This window comes from Tamandua tetradactyla, chromosome 5, assembly GCF_023851605.1.
Source record: "Tamandua tetradactyla isolate mTamTet1 chromosome 5, mTamTet1.pri, whole genome shotgun sequence".
NCBI classification, from domain to species: Eukaryota; Metazoa; Chordata; class Mammalia; order Pilosa; family Myrmecophagidae; genus Tamandua; species Tamandua tetradactyla.
Window position 1 is genome coordinate 184,671,444 of NC_135331.1, and position 23,044 is coordinate 184,694,487.

At 36.9% G+C, this 23,044-nt stretch overlaps 1 protein-coding gene and 1 pseudogene across 6 annotated transcripts in view; both read right to left on the reverse strand.

Annotated features, from left to right (window-relative positions):
• The window catches only part of TRDN (triadin), a 435,680-nt gene that overhangs the window by 326,966 nt on the left and 85,670 nt on the right, over positions 1-23,044 (reverse strand). For all 6 annotated transcript variants that reach the window (XM_077162803.1, XM_077162800.1, XM_077162799.1 and 3 more), the window contains exons 3-4: positions 7,966-8,133; positions 6,877-6,909 (exon numbers count right to left, since the gene is read on the reverse strand). In XM_077162803.1, the coding sequence (XP_077018918.1) occupies positions 6,877-6,909; positions 7,966-8,133 (201 nt within the window). The remainder of the gene's footprint in view (positions 1-6,876; positions 6,910-7,965; positions 8,134-23,044) is intronic.
• On the reverse strand, positions 17,081-18,292 carry LOC143682926 (ribosomal protein uL30-like pseudogene; annotated as a pseudogene).

Sequence of the window (23,044 nt, forward strand, 5' to 3'; positions counted from 1 at the left end):
AGAAATATAAAATCATTAGAGTTGGGAGAAACCAGGACCTCATTTTTGAAAAAGGTATAGAGAAATACTAAGATACCAATGCTAAATAGATGTATATTTTTAACTTTGCTTTAAGGCTACTGGATGTGTGTGCTTGTATATATGCATCTGTGAGCATCTGTGAGCCTGGTTTTTAACTTTCATTCTGGGTAATTATGAACCTTTATGCTTATTAACATGATCATTTTGCTTAAAAAAATAGTGTGAATTCAGTTGCATTATCATTATCATTTCTCGTATTTTCATCCTCTTCTAGTTTACTTTATATGAGACAATCATTATCAAATGTGCAATGTCAAAATTTGTTCTATTTCATTTATTATCCCTGTGTGATGGCTGGAAGCTGTGTGCACCCCAGAAAAGATCATATTCTCAAAGCTAATCCATTCCTGTGAGTGTGGACCCACTGTAAAGTAGGATCTTTTGCGGGGGGGTGCATGGTCCGGGAATCAAACCCGGGTCTCCCACATGACAGGCGAGCATTCTACCACTGAACTACCTATGAATAGGATCTTAATTTGAGATGTGACCCACCTCATTCAGTGTAAGTGTTAGTCCTTTTATTGGAGTCCTTTATAAGAGGACAGAGAGAAGCACACATAGAAAAAGGTACCAGAGATGCCCAGAGAGTGAAACCAGAGAAAATGAGAGGACACACAGAGAACAGAGAGGAAGCCACTGAAGCCAGAAGCTGGCAGCACCGAAACCCAGGAGAGACCAGAAGACTTCTCAGCGTACCTGGCCATGAGACAGCAGAGCTAAGGATCACTAGCAGCCTTGTTTCGGGCAGAAAGCATCACCTATTCATGCCTCGATTTAGACATTTTCACAGCCTCAGAACTGAAAATTCCTAAGTTAAGGCATCCCCCCAACTCATTTCTGGTGTATTGCATTTTGTCAGCTTTAGCAAACTGAAGCACCCTACTTTAATGTGCATAAATATTAGAGTGGTATTTATTTATTGAATTCTTCAATATGGTCCTTCCAGAACATTTTTCTAAATATGTGATCTTTTACTCATTTGCAATTATTTTGGCCATAAAGTACCGTGTTACATTGATTCTGATATTTAGTAAGGAATAACTGTCTTCATTAGCAATATTATATAAAACTCCATGAGAGACATGTATTTAGCAATGACTTCTTATCCACCAAATACTCATCATCAGCCCTTGGGATATTGTAAGCAGAGGCACACCTGTTCTCCTTCACCTAACATATTGCCTGGCACACAGAAAACACTTGAGGAAGATTAATTTTAAAATAAATGTGTTGACTGAGTTTAACCTTGGAAGGCTAAAACATATCAATGTTCAGTGACGAGTGATGATCTATGGATGTACATTGTTTCAACAGACAATGGGGAAACCCTAAGCCTACATGCTTTGTTCTCACTCAGGACCCTAGAGTTAGTCAGAAAGCAAATGTACATTTTCTATTACTGTGATCTTCCATTGTTTTCCTTCTTATATTCCCTTAGAGGATTTTGGAAAACTGCATTTCCTCCCACATTTTGAATATAAACTCTACAATTTTTCATCCAAAGTAAAAAGTTCATCATTGCCAACAATAAAATTTGAAGATTTTTTCAAATGTTCACATTTAAAATAAAATTGCTACATCCGTTTAAAAAATCTGGCTGATGGACTCTAAATGCTATGATATTTTCTGACAATTATCTATTTAAAATATATAATGACTAGCCCTTTTGTAATATTTGGAAATTTTATATCTTTCCATTTTCTCTGAATTTATATTTTCATTTCACTTCTCTCACAAAATTTTATTTTAGAACAATATAATTTTTCCCCTGGAAGTTTTCCATTTCTTGATTTTACCATCATCTCTGAAAAAAACATATTTCCAATCAAATTCATAGGCATATATTGAAATCTAACATTTTACTTTATAGCCTATAAATTAAAGTATGCAAAAGTTAAAATATTACAAAATTCTGTAACTAATTATTAAACATGAAAAGCAAAATGTATTAGAATGGTATCTCTTTATGAGATGAAAAATTTGTGTGTCAATGGATAAGTGTGATTTACAGCTGGAATGAAATGGGATCAGTAAAAAATCTGATCCTATTTTTCATTTTTAAAGATACGAGTAATGAGAAGACTTATGCATATATATACTTATGTATCTGCACACACAGAGATGATAATTTTGTTGCAACAATGTTACTTAATTTTTGGTTTCTTCAAGTTATGTCAAAAATTACATAGGGAATCAACATAAAAACTATTCTCAGTGATCTCAGCTGAATAATTTCTTCATGTGACCTTCAAAATGATTAGCAGCAAAGACTTGAAAAACCATATAACTTGCCAAAGAATTGGTTCCTCCATCCTGGCAGCTTCTGAAATTCTGAACAAAAGGCTTTCTTAGACTTTCCAAAGGACCACTAGGTAGACTTATTCCTCTCACCTGGAGATACCTTTTATAAGTGTAATTGAGAAAGTTTCAGAAAAATCTAAGGATTTTTAATTTTAATACTCTTAGATTAAATTACTGTTATATTTTTTAAATGTATTTATTGCTTTAAATACATTTCATTTAAACCCTGGCGCTGCTGCTCACTTAATTTATGGAAAATATTTAGGCGAATGGGCAATGCCAGCCTTTGTTTCCCAACATCTCACGCAATTCAGATTTACTTTCTGTCAAAATATATAATTTCATTTCTCAATTCAAAAAATTTTAATTCCCCTTTTAAGAAAATTATTGATAAAACAATAAATGTCTTAAAACACCTGGAACATTTAAAAATGGATTAAAAGATTAAAAAGGGATGAAATGTTTTAAATGAGGTAAGTTTAATGTAATAAATTTATTTCATTTTTACTTATAAAGCAAAACAAATGAATAATCTACTGTACATTTTTATTTATATTAATGACATGTAATATGTAGATGATATTTTAAGTTGTTTATTAAGCTAGAAATAAAGTAAGATTTTAAAAAAGCATGGTGTTCTTTCAAAAAAGGATTGAGGGGGTAATTAAACTTCACCCTTCAATCCAGGGGCTCACATATAGTTTTATTTTTTAATGAGACAGAAAAACACATAAATACTATGTAATAAATAAATTATATATAATATACTATGTACCTGTGTGGGGACATATGTATATACAGAAACATAGTGAATTGATTCTGCAATAGAATGGAATTTAATTAATTTAAATTATTTTAAATTGATTAATTTTTTGTAATAGGATGCAGGAAATATTAAATGTTTTATATTAGATAAAATAAGATGAGATTTGACCACAATTAGATTAAATATTTCATAATATGTTTTGATATGGATTTACACTCCTTTATGAACAATGGACAATCTAAACGTCATCACAGTCATGTGGCATGCATGGGTTTACTGCATTCATCCTTCAAAGTTTGGTTGTCACAGAAAATATCCCTGTAATATTTAAAAAAATCATTGCCATTAGGCTACACTGCTTTGACTGCTTAATTGTGCTTTTCCTTCAAGCTAATGACACTTCCTAGAAGTAACTACTGAGAATAACTGTAAAGAATTGCTTACATTCAAATTTTTAAAGGCTATTTTTAGTTTTCCATATTTCCTACTGATGTTCTCTTAGCTTTGCTCTCACGGAACTCGCCCTCAAGAGCAGTCCCTCTATCACTTTATTCGACGGAATAAAAGGCTGTGTTGACATGCTTCCCTGGCTCGCACCCCCAGGCTCCACCTCTCCGAACATTGCACCATGTCAAATGGCACATGCTAACATCACCCTTCTCCATGAGCAGACGCCTCTGAGCGCGGCAGGGAGCCCCGTGGTTTGGTGAGTTTGGGGTTGGCATTCTAGCGATCCTGGAAAGACAAAGTAGTGCTCTCATGATCTCGGGTGTGTCTCGGGCAGGTCAATTTTAGGGAATCATAGAAATGGAATTTGATTCTTTGGACACTTTCTGTGGTTGTGTACCCCTTAGGAAGTGAAGTGCTCCCATATCCATCATGGGTGGCCTCCTGAGATTAGTCCAGGTACCCAAGTTCACCAACCACGCCCCATCACAGTAATGGTTCCAGGGAAAGTAATTCACATGGTATTTGGCTTTTATAATTACCACTTTAAGATAAATAATACAGCAAAAATAAAACATTTTCTACGGGTTCAAGGCCTTGGGCCCTCATAGAGAATTGTCTGGTAATGGAATTTTTAATATGTTAAAATTTTGACAAGTGGAAAAAAATATATGCATAAAAATATAAAGATGCCAGGTACTCCATGGAACACCCTAAAGCAATATTTATATATAACAACTTAAACCACAGAATAGCAGATTCAAAATTTTCATCCATATTAATAAACTGTCTAATAATAATAATCCCTCAATCCTGAGACTATTTGACTGGATCATTATTCGATATAAAACTACAATGGCAAATAACGAGCTGGTTGCAATTCTATTTCAGTAAGGTTAGCTATACTGAACAAATAAAACTAAAGTTTTAGGTATGTTTAGTGAAATACCTCAGTAGACACAGGGTAGTTGAATAAACAACAATATCAGAGCCTGATAGTTTAGGTAATATAAAACAGTTAAATATCACTTGAATGTATCTGAATTGGAAAAAGTGTTAATGAAGGGTGATTTAGATAGATGAAAATAAAATCTTTTAAGAGATAATTATTATATATTTTTAATATAATACTTCTTAAACAGCTATTTTTAAATATGAAAAATTATAAGATGATCTCTCATAAGATAGGGTCAAACTCATAGACTCTTCCTTAATAATAATGATAGAGTATGTGGAATTTGTACCAGACATGTTTTGTAAAATGTCACATGCACCTTTTACAACCATCATTGCCTCTGTGACTCTACAGAAGGAAAGCTTAGAAATAAAAAGAATATAAAGAAATATGTTTCTTTAATCCACTTTAGCTAATGTTTATTACATAGCTTCTGTACCCATGGTAGTGTAAGATGCTTTCTTAAATGTCTGGTTTTTTTCAAGTCACTTCCTGAATAGTGTCAGGAAAATAGTCAGGTGATTTTAGGTCAATCCCCCTCCCAGATTCGAGTATGTTACCTCGCAAGACTAGGTACAAGATGTTCAAACAAATATATCTCTTTCAAGGTCTTAATTAATGAGCATCACAAAATAGTATGTTAAATGGTCATTTTAATAACCTTTCTGTTAAACAGTCATTTTAATAAATTTGCTGAATCAGAGCAATAGTTTATGAAATGATAGTTAAACAGCTTTGTGTGGAATTGCAATTTATGTTAATCATTGCATGAAAATTAATTTTAAAATAATTCAAAAGGGAAATTCAAATCAAAAGAACCCTTTTATTAAATACTAGACATAAATTTATCGAGAATACGATTTTATGACTTACCTGTGGAATTCAATTTATAAAGAAAAGTCAGAAAACTTCATTTACATTTTTCCTTCTTCCATTTCCAATTAGAATATACATATAAACTAGTTTGATTTCCAGATGAAGACTAGTAGCTCATTTCCTCACAAAATGATTACTGTTCTAGTCACTATCCTTTGGAGATACAGTTATAACAAGGCACTGTTTCTGATCTCAAGAAAATTATAGACTAATTTATAATATCTAAATCTATGTCTGGCAACTGAAATCTGTCTTGAGTTCTTGGGTTCTTCGTCCCAGATTCGTGGATCAGGAAATCTTTATTTCATAACTTCATAACTGCATGCATTTGCCACAGCTGAGTTTCACTAAGCTTGGTTCATTTTTGTTACACAATGCCAATTTTCCAAATTAACATGCAATAAGTGGCTAATCCTCTCCCATCCCGGGTTGTGGTTCCATCTGCTCAGGCGAGGCTCTAGGTTTGGTTCCCAGGCTGCATCCAGTGTGCATTCAGCCTGCACTCACACCAGGTCCCGGAGGGAGCAACTTCTACTTCCAGGCAGATACTCTCGAGAGGCTACTGTTAAACATGTTACAACAGTAGCTGACACGTTAGGATTGTACCGAGGCTGGCTGGCATATTGGCCCTTTCTTTCACACCAAATGCACCTCAGGACGGTTCCCCGTGTTCCCCTTGACCTTCAGACCACAGTCTTCCTCCTTCCTGTGAATACCCCTGCCGCTCTGAGGCTCTTGCACCACAACTCTACCCCCTCCTCTTTTCCTGGTCTCACTGCTCCCGTCTTTTGGGTTGAGGCCACCACTCAGCTAGTGCAGACCTTGGCTGGTCCCGCCAGGGTCCCCTCTGTACCCACAGCCGGGCATTCGCCACAACTCCATCCTTCTGCACAGCGTGAGGCCTACTGCCTGGATGGGTCTCTGCCTCTAAAATCATCCTCCTCCACACGCTGCTGCCACCCCCAGCCCCCAGGCAGCGCCAAAAAAATGAAAAAGGAATAGTAACAATAAAATGAGGGAAAAAATAAGAAAAATTTAAGTTAAGAACAATAAATCTGGCCACAATGAGAAGAAAAAGCCTTGGCTTCACCATATTCTAGTCATTTCAAAGGCTTTAAAAACTCCCACCCTACCCTGATTCCCCAATTCCAATGCACAAGGAGACAGGGAAATCAGCCTGATGTCATCGATTCAGCGCAGATCTACCCAAGAAGACCTCAATTAAATAATCAGCAAAAAAGTAGTGGGATCAACTTCAACTGAAAACATCAAGTTTTTTTTTTTTTCCTAACTATAAATCTGGATGCAATCATTAGACAAAAACTCTGTATTAAAATAAACCAGGGCCACAACTTAAGTAAAACATATTTGAGTTACGTTGGGAATCAATATTACCGCAAGAGAAGGCCATCACCCGCTCCCCCCCACACTCAAGGGGAAAACAACAAACCTTTTTTTTTCAAGGGGGGTTCCTCTGTTTCTCCTAAACCAAGAAAAAAACAGTAAATTAGAAAACTTTCAGCATAGCATGATGTTGCTTCTCTATTTTTGCATTTTTAAAAAGTTATTTTCAAAGCTATCTATTGGTTTGAACAAGCATAGGCCTTATCTTATTTTGTTTCCCAAATTTCGGTTTCAAAATATCAACCTTGCTTATGTTCATTCATTTGACATAGTTCCACTATGATGAGTTCAATACAGTTGTCACGGTGATGAAATTATACATTACAAGTCGTATATCATGTTCACTTCTGTTCTCTATGGTTCATCTTGACCTCTCACTGGGTCTAAACAAATACAAACGCTGACACAGTTGTGGAAGGGACTATAATAATAAGAGCTTTCCTGGTAGCCAAGGCTAAACACATGATTTCTGATGAGTAAGGCTGGCCCTAAAAAAAAGTCATCTGAAAGACAGATTCACAATGTTTCGTCCTTTTCACACCCATTCAATGACAGCTTATGTGTGGCTTGAGTTGGGCTATTTCCTTTCATTCGTCAATATATATGAGAGAGCACATAGGTTAGTTACATAACTTTGTGACATTTAGAATGTGTTTCTCCATTCTACACTTCCAATCTAATTCAATAAATGTACTCCGCTGATTGGGATTTTAGCAGGATTACTTTCTGATATTTGACTATGAATATGACTTATGTGTATAAAATATTATATATATATAAAGTTTTACTGTTATCTCATCTTTCCGGAGATAAGCTTGAGACAACTGCTATTCTTCCCAGACAAGCAAATAAATGTGATTTTCTATTAAGGTTTATAGTACTGCATAATAAGACTTGCTTTATTATAAGATACTCTGATAGCATTTAATTCTGACATCTTTGCAATAATGGCAGACAAGATGAAAGCTAAATAGCAACTTATTTAGTTAGGGTGACAGCCTGTTGATATGCTGTTAGTATTCATTTTGGTTTAGTCTGACCCAAGCACCCACTTGTGCTTAAAACTAAGCAAGCCACTGTAATGCATACGGAACATCAGTCCCGGCAGCTGGACATGTTACTATGCTCTCAGTACCTTCAGTGGTGTCCTCCTCTCCTTCATCAGCATCATCTTCTTCATCACCGTCAGATGAGATGATGTCAGACAACAAAGAAAAGAAGCCATAGATGCAGTCCGTGGTTTCCTCTACAGCATCATGTACGAGTTTTAAAGGGTCTGAGCCAATCTTGGTAATAGAGCTTGCTAAAGGTAATTTAAAACAAAAGAAAAAATTTACACTCACTTTCAAAATAATCAAGAAAAGCCACTCTTCCTGATTTGTTCATTTGACACAACGGATTCACCAATTTCATGGACTTTAAGTATGTCTTGACTAAAATATTTCTGCTCAGAAATTGAAACTGCATCTCGTTGAAGGGATGTACATTCAATTCAAAAAAAAAAAAAAAAGTCAATGGATACCTCTGGTATCAAGTACTAGAGGGTTACCAAGAAAGAAACTGACCATGAGAACTTCTAAGAGCTCAGCACCGGAAAACTTAGGAATGAATTAAAATAATGTTTATTTTGCTACCCATATGGCATCATAAACAGGAAGTTATGGGTGTTTAGGAATGAAAGAAAGGATTTCTGGAATTGTCAATGTAATGATCGTATCACGTTCAAACCAAGCTTGATTGGATTTATACTTGTCAGACATTCTAGTACCTGAAAATATAAAGTATTTACCTTCTAGTAACTTTAATGGATAGAATTAAGGAAAGTTGAAAGCTATAAACCTTTATTAAGGAGATACAGAAAGTTGTGAAATCAGAGATTAAATAATAAACATGAAAGCAAAAAAGTACATGAGAGATTTCAAAAATGCTGCTCCATTCATTCTAATCAGATAAAAATTGCTCTGAAGGGGTAAGGGTCTTCTATAAAATATATTGAAGACGTGATCTAATTAGGAATGTCATAAAAGTTGCAGCTGATTTTCCATCAATCTGCAATTATAGTTTTGAGTTATGTGTTCCATAATTTTAAAAACTATTTTACCTTTTCAGAGCTTTTTCTCCCTTTGATATTCTCTAGAGACTAGAATTATACCAACACATTATGTTATCTAGAGGTTAAGTACTCCAAAATTGGGCTTTTACCCTGATTGAGACAGGAAGTCGTTGGAAGGTTTTGAGCAGAGGAATGAAATGATTTGACTCATGTAACTTGTTTTGCTGTCTTGAGGACTGAAGGGAGGGCATAGTGGAATCAGGGAGAACAGTAAAGAACCTGTTGAAATAATCCAGGAAAAAAAAAAAGAAATTAGCAATTTCTACCAGGGTGGTAACCATGGCAATGGTGAATTATGGTCAGATTCTGAGTAAATTTTAAAGGTCGGATCAATAGTCTATGCTTCGAGATTAGCTGTGGATGTATGATAAAAAGACAAATTCAAGATAATTGCAAAGTTTTTGGTGAGAGACGCTGGAAAGATGGAAGGGCCATTTACCGAAATGGGGAGGATTGGAGTGAAGGCTCTTTTTTTGGTGGGGGAGAGTAGAGAAGAAGCTCAGTTTTAGACTTGCCAAGTTTGAGTTGCCTATGAGTAGAGAGGTAGACAGTTGTATTATCACAATCTGATCTACAGAGGAGAAGAAAACTAGCTGAAAATAGAAACTTGAGAGTCCACCAGAAGATGGAATGCATTCAAACCCACGGTATTGAATGAGCTCACCAAGGGAATGAGCCCAGGAGTCCTCCAGCGTTTAGAAGACAAGAGATAAGTCAGGAAGATGAGGAGGACCAGCAAAGGAGATGAGAAGCAGAGACGGAAAAGCAGGAGAGTACAGTGAACCAAATATCAAGTGAATAAACTGTTTTGCAAAGGACAGAGTGGTTAACTGCCGAATGTTGCTGATAGGTCAAGTACAATAAAATTGAGAATTGACCTTTGGATTTCATCAGTGACCTTCAAAATGCAGTTTCGGTGGAGTCCATCTAAGACAAAATGGAAAGAAAGACATGGGAGCAGTGAGTATATTTTACAGTAAAACGGATTATGGAGATTGGATGATGATAAGAAAAAGGGGATTTTTCTTATCAGTATTATAAAAATGAGATGAATTAGCGTATTTTCCATTGATGCATAAAATCTTATAGAGAGGGTAAAAATAATATGAGAGAGAGGATTGATGGGACAATGGTTAAAATTCATGCTCCCTTTCAGGGGATTCATGGGTGTCACATCTGATCCAGGGGCCCCAGGCTATAAGATGGTGCTCTAAGGGAAGCCTGTTTCCATGATTTAGAGTAATGCACTTTTGCTCTTTGCACCATATGATACTGCATCCCAGGGAGTTTGCTGCAAGAAATGGCAGTTTTATCAGGGAGAGTAAACCTTAGAGAAAGGAGATGAAATGGAAACTTAAGATCTCAACTGAGAATATTTAAAGAATGATATGTGAAGAACTAGCTTGTACTGGTACCAATAAAGGCATTTTTAGCTCTGGAATATTTTATTTCTAATGGAAGAATACTGCAAATGGGACTTTTATGCTCAGAATGAATTGCGGCTTTTTCGCTATCTCTCTTCTTTCTAAGTGTTAACCGAGGAGCTTAACAATAAAACCCAATGAAAAAGATATCAATTTAATTATCCTTAGGTTTACATTCAATTCAAATTATCCTTAGGTTATACATACTCTGCAGACATGGATATTGCCTATATCTAAAATACTCAAATAAGGCTCATTTCATGAAATCAGTGTTACTGGCTTTGAAACCCACTTCTGAGTTTCAGCCATTTGGACAATTTCTTTAAAATCTTAAAAAAGAAAATAAAATAAACTGAAATGTATATGATAGTAGTCCTCAGGTTGATTCTTATTCCTTCTTTCAGAGATCACATCCAAATCATAGTAATGGAGAAAATACCACAAAATGCAACTAAACTTTTTTGATATGCTCTTTTTAAAGAAATACACAGGTAATTTTATTTTCTCAACTCTCATGTTTCCATGCATTAGATTGTGCATACTACAGTGAGGATCATCATAAAAATTGGAGTAGCAAGCACTTTTAGAGTGTTTATGAAGTGCTGAACACCATCACAAGAACTTTATAAATATTAACTCACTTTTCCTTTCAATAATCCAATGAGGTAGGTATATTTATTCTTATCCCCATACACAATAGCCACAGAGAACTTAAATATGATGCCTGAAGTTACACAGCTACTAAGTGTTGGAAAAGATTTTGCTCCCAGGTTTTGGGACCCCAGAGCACGACTCTTAGCTACTCTGCTATACTGCCATCAAATAAATCAAGAAGTCACAACATATTTTGGTTCTAGGAGAAGAAATTCAAAGTGGGCTTTTCTTGCTCTTAAAAAGGGAGGACAAGAATTTTGTCATACAAGACCATAAATTCTGGAGCTGCAGCAGCCATCTTGCGACCATGAGGGCAGCAGCTGACTCACTGAGAAAGGGACAAGTTAAAAATGAAAGAACTTAGATCCATAAAAACATTGCTAAACTTCCAAAATTTTACAATCTTGGAATCACTCTACCTTCAGCGTGTCTGTTATATAAGAAGTGTTTCTCATTATTCATGTCACTTTTGATTTTATCTTCTATTTCCTACAGAAAAATATACCACCTGACACAGGGTGGACTGCTTTAGGCTACTTGGGATCAGGAACTGGATTCCTGGTACTGATGAAAGAGTGTCAGGAGCTACCAGAGAGTCGAGGAAAAGTTTTGTGTTAAATTGGATTTTTAATTGTCCTTTTTTTTTTATAAGACAAACTGTAGATATACTTAAATTTCTAGATGGAAATGTACAAGAAAAATTAGTCTTTTTCTCTGCTCTACGCCTAAAGACACAACTCCATGGCGTCATCATGATCTTTAATCATCAGTTTTATCTTCTTGGAGTAATATGTGACTCTTTGTCTTTCATATCCTGAGAAATATGAGTAAGTACTATTTTTGAACTTGGACTCTGGCATAAGACTCACTGCATTCAAGTTGAGGACCCCACCCCCAAATTTACCAAGCCACAATGGAGCCTGAGACAAAAGGAAAAATCAGTAACACATACCCTATCTTTATCTAAAACTTTGATATTTTTGTTCATAACAGATTTTTGCATTAATTTTTAGATTTTTTTAAACACTGCATTGAAATATTACTTATCTTGATTACTGACTGAGCTTTTTGGAGCCTCCTTAAGTTTTGTACCCAAGGAAAGTGCTTCACTTACCCACCCTAGGTGTGGGCATGTGTGATGGTAGGCAGATTAAGTTCTTTGTGCCTCCATTTTCTTATCTGCTACATGAAGATAATAATAGCACCTAGGCCACTGGGCTAGTATGAAGACTAAGTAGGTTGATGGATGTGCCTCGACGAGCATGTAGCTACACAGTACTCCAGAGGTATAGGCTAATTTAACTGTAACCTTGTAGTCACTTAGTTAACAATTCTTCTTTAGACAGTTATGCCATATCTGTAAAATTCATCGATGTCTCTACTTTTCCAAAACCATCTCATGCCAGTTAGCCCTGATTTGAGCCTCCCCATAGTCCAATTTATGCTATACCCATTTTTAGGAAATATTATTAAATATTGGATAGAACAAAATACTCCTTGTTTTAGTTTGTTGAACTATAAAATGTCAGTAGGAAAAATAATACCTATTCCATGTAGTTGTTATGAGTATTATATGAGATAATACATTCAAATCACATAGCTCAGTGTCCAGTAATAAATAAATGTTAATGTGGTGAAATAAGCAGGATTCTCTGCTGAATGACCTCCCAGGCACTTTCCAATTTGCTTCTCCCTGCTCAACAGGAGATGATCTCAGATTCTCCCAAGATTTCCAAATGGTGCACAAGGAGCCTCTCCAGTCCCACCTTGGCATTTAGGGTCTCTAGACATGCTCAGCTGCATCTGGCTGGGTCACTCCTTGGGATGACAACAGGAGCCCTGAACATCTTCTGACCCTACTGTCCTGAATCCCGACCTGCTCCAGATGGGGCTCACTGGGGTCCCTCAGGACCATCGCATCTTAACACCTTGGTGTAAAGCACCTAGGACAAGCACCCTACATGATGCAAAGGATCTAGTAAGTGTTGATAATTATCAATTCAATGTTCAGACTCACTTAACTCAAACAAAATGCAGTTTTCCATGAATGAGGTTGCTGTAAATATTACCCTGTGATCATTTAGTCACAAACCCTGACAGGCCACCTTGGCAGTAGCTATGAAATACAAACACTGCTTCTGTCAGGACTCATGAAACAGTTACTATTTACTCCTTAACTCTTAAGAAAGCATTCGTATTTAAATATCTGTATTTAAACTGACATAAGGATTTTGAAAAGCCTCTTAAATGCTACCTAAATTAGGAAAAAAAAACCAACTTGTGTGCATGTTTATCCATGTACCACGCACACAGTTGTGCTTGATATGATGTTGGCTAGAAAAGAGATAAGTTTCAGACAATTGTTAAGCAGTTACAGTGTACAATGTGCTATCTTAAGTGTAATATACTTAGCAGAGTCATTTGTGAACCAACTATCGAGGTGGTTCTCATTTTCAGACGTGAGGACTGCTGTTTCAAAATATACAGATGAAATTTTCAACACCTGAACGAAAACAGCATTTTGAGTGAAGAGTTTCTCCTTCTTTTTGCAAATGAGTATGAGAATATTTTGCCTTGGTTGGTGAAATTTTGATCAAGTTGAGAAAGAATATAGCAGTCATTACACATCATTTAATATGGTCTGAGCTACACAGGAGTTCTCACTGAAGGTACTGTGAAGTTACTTCATCATTGTCGTTAAACTAAGCAGAATGCCCTAGAATTTCACCCGTGTCAAACAGAGATTCAAATGTGTTCTCTCACCCTCTCACTCTTCCTCTAGGGAATAAGAGAAATCCGGGCAGGAAAACTGTACCAAAAGGTGCAAAATCTGAGTGCTGGGTTTGCACTTTCAGAAAGCAGTGCTTGTTCTACCAAGTTAGCGGGCATCCTATTCAGAAATGGAGTCAAGAGAGTACATGCTCCCACCAAACAGTTCGGGTTAGAGATTTTAGTGTGAGTTGGGGATTGAATTTTGTACTTCAGAAAAAAACATGCTCTTGATCCATTCTTGTGACTTGTGAACCCACTGTAAATAAGGTCTCTTAAAGATGTCACTTCAGTTAAGGTGTGACACAATGGAATCGGTTGGGTTTTTTCTTTTTTTTTTTTGCAACTGAACAGTACACTTGATTTTTTGATATTTCAAGTAAAATATAATCATTGCAAAACCTATGTTTGTACAGTAAGTTTCATAAACCAATTTAAAATTAAGGCAAACAAGGAAAAAATATCCACAGATATCTGTATCTGTATTCTAATATTATATATTAACTGATTTCTGAATATAAAGTATTAACTTAAATGCCATTTGATTAACTATCAAAACTATATACATTCTCAAAGTATCAAGGAAAAATTTATTAGAAACAGCTTTGCTATAGGAATGACCTGTGTTATTGAAAACTTTCAAGTTTATTTCAAGAGAATGTAAAGATACCAATGTTTTTACAGGTAACATATGAAAATCTTATCTCATGATATCATAACATTTTATATCTATTTTATCTGAAATTACTCTAGCTTCTTGTGCTTTCTTTTGGTTACAGCTTACATAAAGCATCTACTTCCATTTTTCACTTTCAATCTATTTGTACCCTAGGATCTAAATGAGTCTATTGTGAGTAGCATATAGATAGATCATATTATTTCATCTGTTATGTCAATCTGTGCCTTTTCATTCATGTGTTTAGCCTATTACCATTCAAAATTATTACAGTAAAAACAGATCTTGGGTCGAGGATCTTACATCTATACATACAAATATCAGAGTTTCTTAAATTCTAAATATTAAATCCTAATTAAAAACCATTTGATCAGCTTTCAAAAATGTAAGCATTCTCAAAATATCATCTACAAAGTTATTACAAATATTTTGTAACATATTCTCCAATCTTGCTATAGTAACGACTATGTTACTGAACATTTTCAAGTTTGGGATTTCAGGAGAATATAAAGATACAAATGTTTCTAAAATTAATACATGAAAATCTTAACCACCAAAAATGGTTATCTTGGTTAGCTTATCCATAGGCATATTAAATAAAATGTAATCATTTTAAAGCTGTGTTTGTACAGTAAGTTTTATAAACCAATTTAAAATTGAGGAAAACCAGGAAAAAAATCTAAAGATACAGATCAGATATCAAGAGTTTCTTGAATTCTAAATATTAAGCCCCAAATTAAATACCATCTGATTAGCTATCAAAACTTCATACATTCTCAGATGTTCAAGTACAAAATTATCAGAAACATCAACTTTGCTACAGTAATGACATATGTTACTAAAGGTTTTCAAGTTTTTGGTTTCAGGAAAATATAAAGACACAAATGTTTTTTGCAATTAACATGAAAATCTTACCTCTTATAACATTTAAAATCTATTTTGTCTGATATTACCATAGCTACTTGTGCTTTCCTGTGGTTACAGTGTACATAGAGCATCTATTTCCAATCTTTCACTTTCAATTTGTTTGTATCCTTGGGTCTAAGATAAGTCTCTTGTGAGCAACATATAGAGAGATCATATTATTTAATCCATTCTGTCAATCTGTGTCTTTTAATTAGTGAGTTTAGTCCATTAACATTCAAATATACTACTGTAAAAACAATTCTTGGATCTAGCACCTTATCCTATAGTTTTTGTTTACCAGATCTAAATATTCATTTCTCTCTCTCACTTTTTATCCTTTAAGTTACCCTTGCTAATCCTCTTCAATTCTGTACCCTCCTCCAAACCTCCCTCTCTAGTCCTTTTTCAGTCAACAGAGCTCCCTTTACTATTTCTTGTGGGGCAGTCTCTTGTTGGCAAATTCTTAAAGCCGTTGTTTATTTGTGAAGATTTTAATCTCTCCCTCAATTCTTGCAAGACAACATAGCAGGTTAAAGAATTCTTAGCTGGAAGTCTTTCTCGTTCAAATCTGAAATATAGCATACCACCGCTTTTCACCTCCATGATGCTGGTTGAGTAGTCTGAACTCATTCTTATATAGTTTCTCTTGGATGTTATACATCTCTTTTCTCTTGCTGCTGTCAGGAATTTTTTTGCTACTTTTCAAGATTTGACACGCTGATAAGTATATGTGTTGGAGTAAGCCTATTTGGATATATTCTGTTTGGGATTTGTTGGGCTTGTTTAGTTTGCATATTTATGTTTTTTTTAAGAGTTGGGAAGTTTCCCCCATTATGTTTTCAACTAGTCTTCCTGTTCCTTTTCTCTTCTCCATCTGGAGCACCAATAATTCTTATATTCGTAAGCTCCACGTTGTCATCATTTCCCTGAAATCAAGTTGCATTTCCTTCATCTTTCTTGCCATTTGTTCTTCTGAACATTCAGGTTCATTTGTCCTTCTAATTTGCTTAGTCTTTCTTCTGTCTCTTGAAATCTACTGCTGTGAATCTCTACTATGTTCTTAATTTGATCTACAGCACTTTCATCTCGATGATGTCTGATATCTTTTCATTTTTTTCTTTCAAATTCTTCCTTATGCTCCTCTAGAACTTCTTGATATCCTTTCTATTGCTGTGAACAAACGTAATTAGCTGTTTGGAATCTGAGTCCCCCTGGATAATTTAATTTGGTCATTTGGCTGAGCCACGTCTGCCTGGTCCTTGACGTGTATACAATCTTCTGTTGTGGATGCGGCATTTTTAATGTCTTAATAAGGTAACTCTGCAGATTTCTTTCTTTCCCATGTCTAAGATTTGGAATTGGGACTCCCACCAGGGCTGCTGACCTGACATGCTAAAATCGGCCAGCCCCGGGACTGCGGGATGAACAAGACAAAGCCCACGGAAAGGTCTCCTGTGCAGCTGCCGGGCTGCTGGAGCTAGCGGCCCCCAGACGCCACCTCCCCACTCTGGGTGTCGCCTCACCTCGGGATGGGGCATTTCCCTTCACACACTGTGGTCTTCAGGCTCCAGCCTGGGTAGGAGAGGAGCACCAGGACCCTCACAGGTCTCTTTCTCCATTGGATGTGGGACCAGACAGGCACACTCCACGTGTCCCCATCCTCTCCGGGGAGGTGACCCCCAGTCTTTTTTTTTTTTTTTTTTTGCAGCAGAGACAACTAAGCATTTATTTTCGTGTTCTTCTTACTATATTTTAAGTTCTTCCAAAAAAGCTCCAAGGAATGAACTTCTGGATTCATGTATGCCCTGGCCTTGGTCCACTGTTGCAGGGTGTCAGGAGCCTGGTATACATGCTTGAGTATTCACCTACATTAAACCCCAGGACAATGTGACAGCATAACTCCCTTCTCCATGGCAACTATGTGTCCTTTGTTCATTTCAGAAGAGGTAGTGGCCATGTGTAAAAATATGCAGGAACTTGCTCTCAGAACCAGGCTGTGATATGAGAGGTGCTTGCCATGCATATCACCCACTGTCTTTTGCCTGATCCTTCACCTTCAGTTTGTGAAAACAGAGCAGAAAACAATCTTCTGTGAAGATACTTCACTACTCAGGAGATAGACAGAGGCCTCCAATGCAATGTGCTTTCAGAGATTCTGGGTCTAGTTCAGCTGTCGGATGAGTTGATTAATGCTTTCGCCCCGATAACCAGGTGAGCCCATCTCCTTGAAAAAGCCCACTTTGTTCTTGGTAGCATGTCAGGCCACTGAGAGGTGGAACGGGTACAAGAACTGGGAGATCCTCTGGAAATAGTTGCCCGGGAAGGCAATTTCATGAATGAGATCTTCCAAGCAAATGACACCAAACCTCCCCAGGTGCTCCTCAATTACTGTGCTGTCTGTCAATGGGATTTTCTTATTCTTGACCTTGGCTTGTCCACGTTTCAGGATAAGTTCCCGGACAGACTTTAGATTTGGAAATCCCCAGGTCACATAAGGTTCCACTGTACGCAGCATTTTCAGGGTTGTGGGGGTCACTTTCACAAATACACCACTGAAAATCTTTCTCAAGCGAAGTCTTTCGATGGTCCTCCGCACCAGTAAACTTACCCCATTGATTCTTTGGATGCGTATTACAAAGGCCAAGGAATGTTCACCTGGCATTTCCAAGCCATGAGGTTTCACTTCTAGACGTTTGAGGCATATCTTGTCACGCTGCTGCCGCTGAGAATCAATTAAGAACGATTCCAATCGCTTAAACCTGAACTGTTTCCCTTTCCTCTGCTTCTTTTCCAAAAGTGCCTGCTTTGCCTGGGTGGCTTTGAGGGCCTGATAAGCCTTCCTCTTTTTCAGGAGATTTTCTGAAACCAAAGGGATTTTTTTTCTTGGCTCTTCCTCCGCCATCTTTCCGACGCTGCAGTTCCTCCTGACCCCCAGTCTTTACTAAAAAAAGCAAACAAAAAAAACAGGCACCCACAGCAACAACGCAAGGACGGGCAGTAGGCACTTTACCTTGAGGGAGTGGAATCTGTGCACAAGAAAAGCACATCTGTTATCTTCCAGGTTGGCCATGGGTCAACTGAGGGCAAATCACCCCAAATCAGCTGTGCGGGGTAGGGTGGGGGGTAGGCAGAATGTGACCAAGCACATTCACCCCATTTTTCGCCCAAGGCTGCCTAGGCGGGGCAGAAGACCCTCCACGATCACTCGCACCTCCAGATCCAGCATCTCATTTTCCCATCGCGTCTCTGGGGTTGCAGGGAGCCGCCTGCCTCTTCTGGTTCACCATCTTACCCAGTCCCAGGTTGGGTTTTTTGTTTGTTTTGTTTTGTATGCTGTAGGGCGGGGTCGCATTCCATTATTTTTCCCATGTGAATATCCGGTTATTGCAGCACCATTTGTTAAATTTCTGTTTGTTTGTTTGTTTTGCTCATTTGTTTACTTTTTGGGAAGTTCATGGACCAGGAATCCAACTGGGTCTCCTGCAGGGCAGGTGAGAATTCTCCCACTGTACTGCCCTCACACCCCCTAGGTTGGTTTTAATCCAGATTTCTGAAATGCTTTACAAGCAGAAAGAAATTCGGAAAGAGAGAAAGCCACAGCAGGGAGGAGAAGAAACTGGAAGTCTACAGAATTTGGAAGAGACAGAGGACACCATGACGGCAGGGCCAGATGAAGGAAATGCCACGTGTCCAGGGTCAACAGCAGGCAGCTCAGGGGACCTGGGGCTTCAGAGACAAGGCACTGTGCAGCCAATGCCTCCGTTTTGGCTTCTCCTAGCTGCAAACCATGAGCCAAGAAATTCTCCTAAGTCAAATCACAATACGATATTTGTTTTAGCAACTGGAAACCTAAACAGCATCATTCATGATGGCCAATTTCCTAAGGACATGAAGTCAAAGTGTGGATCTAATTTAGTTGGTCTTTTAACCAGCACACTTTTGACGTGAAAAGCGCACACTGTGAACTTGACACCTCTGCATCTTGGGGGCCTATAGTTTCTAGCATTGAAAACACCAAGAACAGAATTCAAGAAAAAACAAACAAAAACATGTGCTACTGTGGTCACTGTGAAATTCTGAGCCGCCATCAAAGTAATGTCTATTCAGGACACTGTATGTGAGGTCTTTGTAGGTCCTGTCTGAAGCAACATCCAGACAATTTCTCCTTGGTTGGACCATCCGTATTGAGGATGCTCCACTGAGTTCAGTGATGTCAGAACTGCCATCTTTAATATTTACCATTATATGGAGGGACATTCAACCTCTGATAGTCAAATGACTATTTCTCCCACAAATTTATTGTTCCATTATTCTCTATTTCATTTCAAAATGAAAATAAAACCAATACTAGAGAAATAGAAATTACACATTCAAGAAAGTCAAGCATTCAAGAAATGTTTGTTGCAGCAACTTTATTCCTCTGTATGTTAAACCATAAGACACATTTATATCCTGACAACGGAAGTTCATAAATACATGCTAACTAGAATTACACATCTTCTCATTATTATCTCTTAAAAATTGTCAGAGGAATGGCTATGTATTTGTAATATTACTTCAGTAGAGGAATACTTGATATTTAAGTATCTGATGAGCCACTTTCGTTGTAATCAAAATAGTGAGATTTGTGACCCTAAAATAGCTTTTCTAAAAATAGCTTTTCTACCCAGTGAATATTTTAAGACAGGCTCATTTTCAGTGAGCTTCTCCTTAAATCCACATGTATTAACCCTTTCGAATTGTTTACATTAAAGGGTTCATTGGAGTGGACCTGGCTAATCAATAGGGATTTGGAAGGAGGAATGGTAAAAATAATAATAAAAAGGAGAAATGGAAGCAAAGAAAATTAAATTCCACTACTCTAACATAAGCTTTTCATTGGGTAACTTTGATTATAGTCCCTATTATTACTTCAAAAAGCTTCACATGGACAAAACTGTGGAATTCAAGCTGTGTTATAACATATGTTTGACATTGGATATATAGGTTAAACTAATTATCTTTATTTAATTTATACTTTGTGATTTATAAAAAGTATAAATATTAGACCAGTTAATTTCAGACCAGGAATTAAGTTATAAAGTTACTTGTGAGATGCTTCCAAAGAACATCTTTCATAAATTTCTGTAAGGGAAAAAACATGTTGAAACCTCATGTTGATATATTTAAATGCTTTATCTTGCAACTGAGAAAATACTATGATATTTCCATACCAAGGAATACACATTTTATTTTTAAAGTAGGGCATTAACAGGTTCTATATACTCACCTGCTTTGGATTACTTAAATGATTTGACTTCAAAACCAAAGGGTTATGAAGAGATTTCCATTCAACTAAAGTTTTAACATAAAGACCATGGCAGAGGTTGAAATTCCTAAAATCTCTTTATCCTTACCCTCAATGAAAGCTCCTTTGAACATGGTGAAATGAAAAGTAAATTCAGAAATTTCTCATGGCATTTCTAATATTAACCTCCCTAGAAAGATCCATTTTACAAAACTCTAAATAGGATAGATTGTTTTTCCGGTTCTATCCGAACAAGAAATAATACAAAAATTTTCATTCATTCATTTAACAAACACTCTATCTTGGGAGTTCAGATGATGGAGGAAGAGAGAAATAAAAAGCAAGAGACTATTTCTTCTCTTAAAGAACTCAAAAAATGTGCAGTTATAACACAAGTGATGATTACAATAATGGGGAGGTTTAATATTATGATAGAGAAGAAAGTAAGTTAAATTTACCTAGAGGAATCATGGAAAAGTTTTCATAAAAGGAAATAATAAAAGTGAGTCTTGAAAAATGAGCTCGAGGATGTTTTAAAATTGATAAGGGGGGAGCAAATAGGCCACAGCAGATTAATCATCATTTAAGAGACTATCTTTTGTGACAGCAGCAATTCCAAGATTATAAAATAAATTTTGGTTGTCTCAATAAAAACGTTAACTTTTTAGTTTGTCATGTAAGGGCATTAAGAACAAATAAACTATCATTTTATACAAGATAGGGCATTTGAACATTAAATATTAAGAAGTGCATAATGTTAAAATAAACTTCTATTTATAATAATTTCACTTAATGACAAATTCATTATGGTTTACCTATTTTCCTCATATTGTTCTGGGTGATGAGATGTTCCTAATAATTGATGGAGGTCAATTTGGGGAAACCGATAATTTAAAGATAGTTTTCCTAAATTGAAGGACAAAGAAGTACCAAAAATGAAACTGGCAAAGAGAATAAATGAGTGTAGAGGAGAGTTAAACATGACCAGAACTTGAAAATTTGTATGTCAAGATGAAATATTTATTTTATCTGGATGATTTGTTAAGGAAATTTTCAAACAGAGACAAAAATGAAGACAATAGTCCAGAGAATTCCCATCTCCCAGTGTGCCAGTTGAAAGGATGTATGAACCCTAGAAAAGCCATGTTTTAATCCTAATCCCATTTTGTAAAGGCAGCATTTCTTCTAATCCCTATTCAGCACTGTATGTTTGAAACTGTAATTAGATCATCTCCCTGGACATCTGATCCAATCAAGAGTGGCTGTTAAACTGAATTAGGTGGAGACATGTCTCTACCCATTCGGGTGGGTCTTGATTAGTTTACTGGAGTTCTATAAAAGAGGAAACATTTTGGAGAAAGCAAGAGATTCAGAGAGAGCAGAGAATGCTGCAGCACCACAAAGCAGAGAGTTCACCAGCCAATGCTTTGGAGATGAAGAAGGAAAATACCTCGCAGGGAGCTTCATGAAACAGGAGGCCAAGAGAGAAAGCTAGCAGATGATGCCATGTTCGCCATGTGCCCTTCCAGCTGAGAGGAGCCTTGACTGTGTTCTCCATGTGCCTTCTCACTTGAGAGAGAAACCCTGAACTTCATCAGCCTTCTTGAACCAAGGTATCTTTCCCTGGATGCCTTACATTGGACATGTCTATAGACTTTTTTTAATGGGGACATTTTCTCGGCCTTAGAACTGTAAACTAGCACCTTATTAAATTCCCTTTTTAAAAGCCATTCTGTTTCTGGTAATTGCATACCTGCAGCTAGCAAACTAGAACACCCAGTGTATCCGTCTAGGTTTGATCAAGGAAGCAGAATCACTAGGAATGATAGATAAGAAAGGGTATGCTATATGGATTTTACCTTCTGCAATTGTAAAACCATCTATTTGAGGCTTTTATTTCAGCATCTGGTGCGGGGCCTGAAGGCAGAAGAAGGGGTCCTTGGGAAGAAAAGAATGGATATAAAATAGGGGATGCAAGTAAGTGGAGCAGGTAAGAATGAGCTGAAACTCCTAAGAAAAAAACCTGGACCCTGCATCAGTCTCAGGACCGCTAAGTCTCCAACATCCATGAGGAATGACCTTCAGGAAAAGCCTTTGCCCTTCCTCTGGAGCTACATGCATACCCACGCCAGGAGCTGGAGAAGCCATGGGAGGACCTGGTAGCATCTGAATTCTCCAAGCCCAGTTGCTGTCCCGTGCCAACAAGGTAAGCCGACAGACCGTGACAATGTGTGCGGCACTGCCTGGAGCCCTGCCATGACCTTCTAAGTGAAAGAACAGTGCCCTGCTTACCTCCTGCTTTCTAAAATCACACACAGTGAGTCCTCTGGCTCACACCAATCCAGAACTATGCAAAGAAGGAAATTCTGGAAAACATAGTTCCAG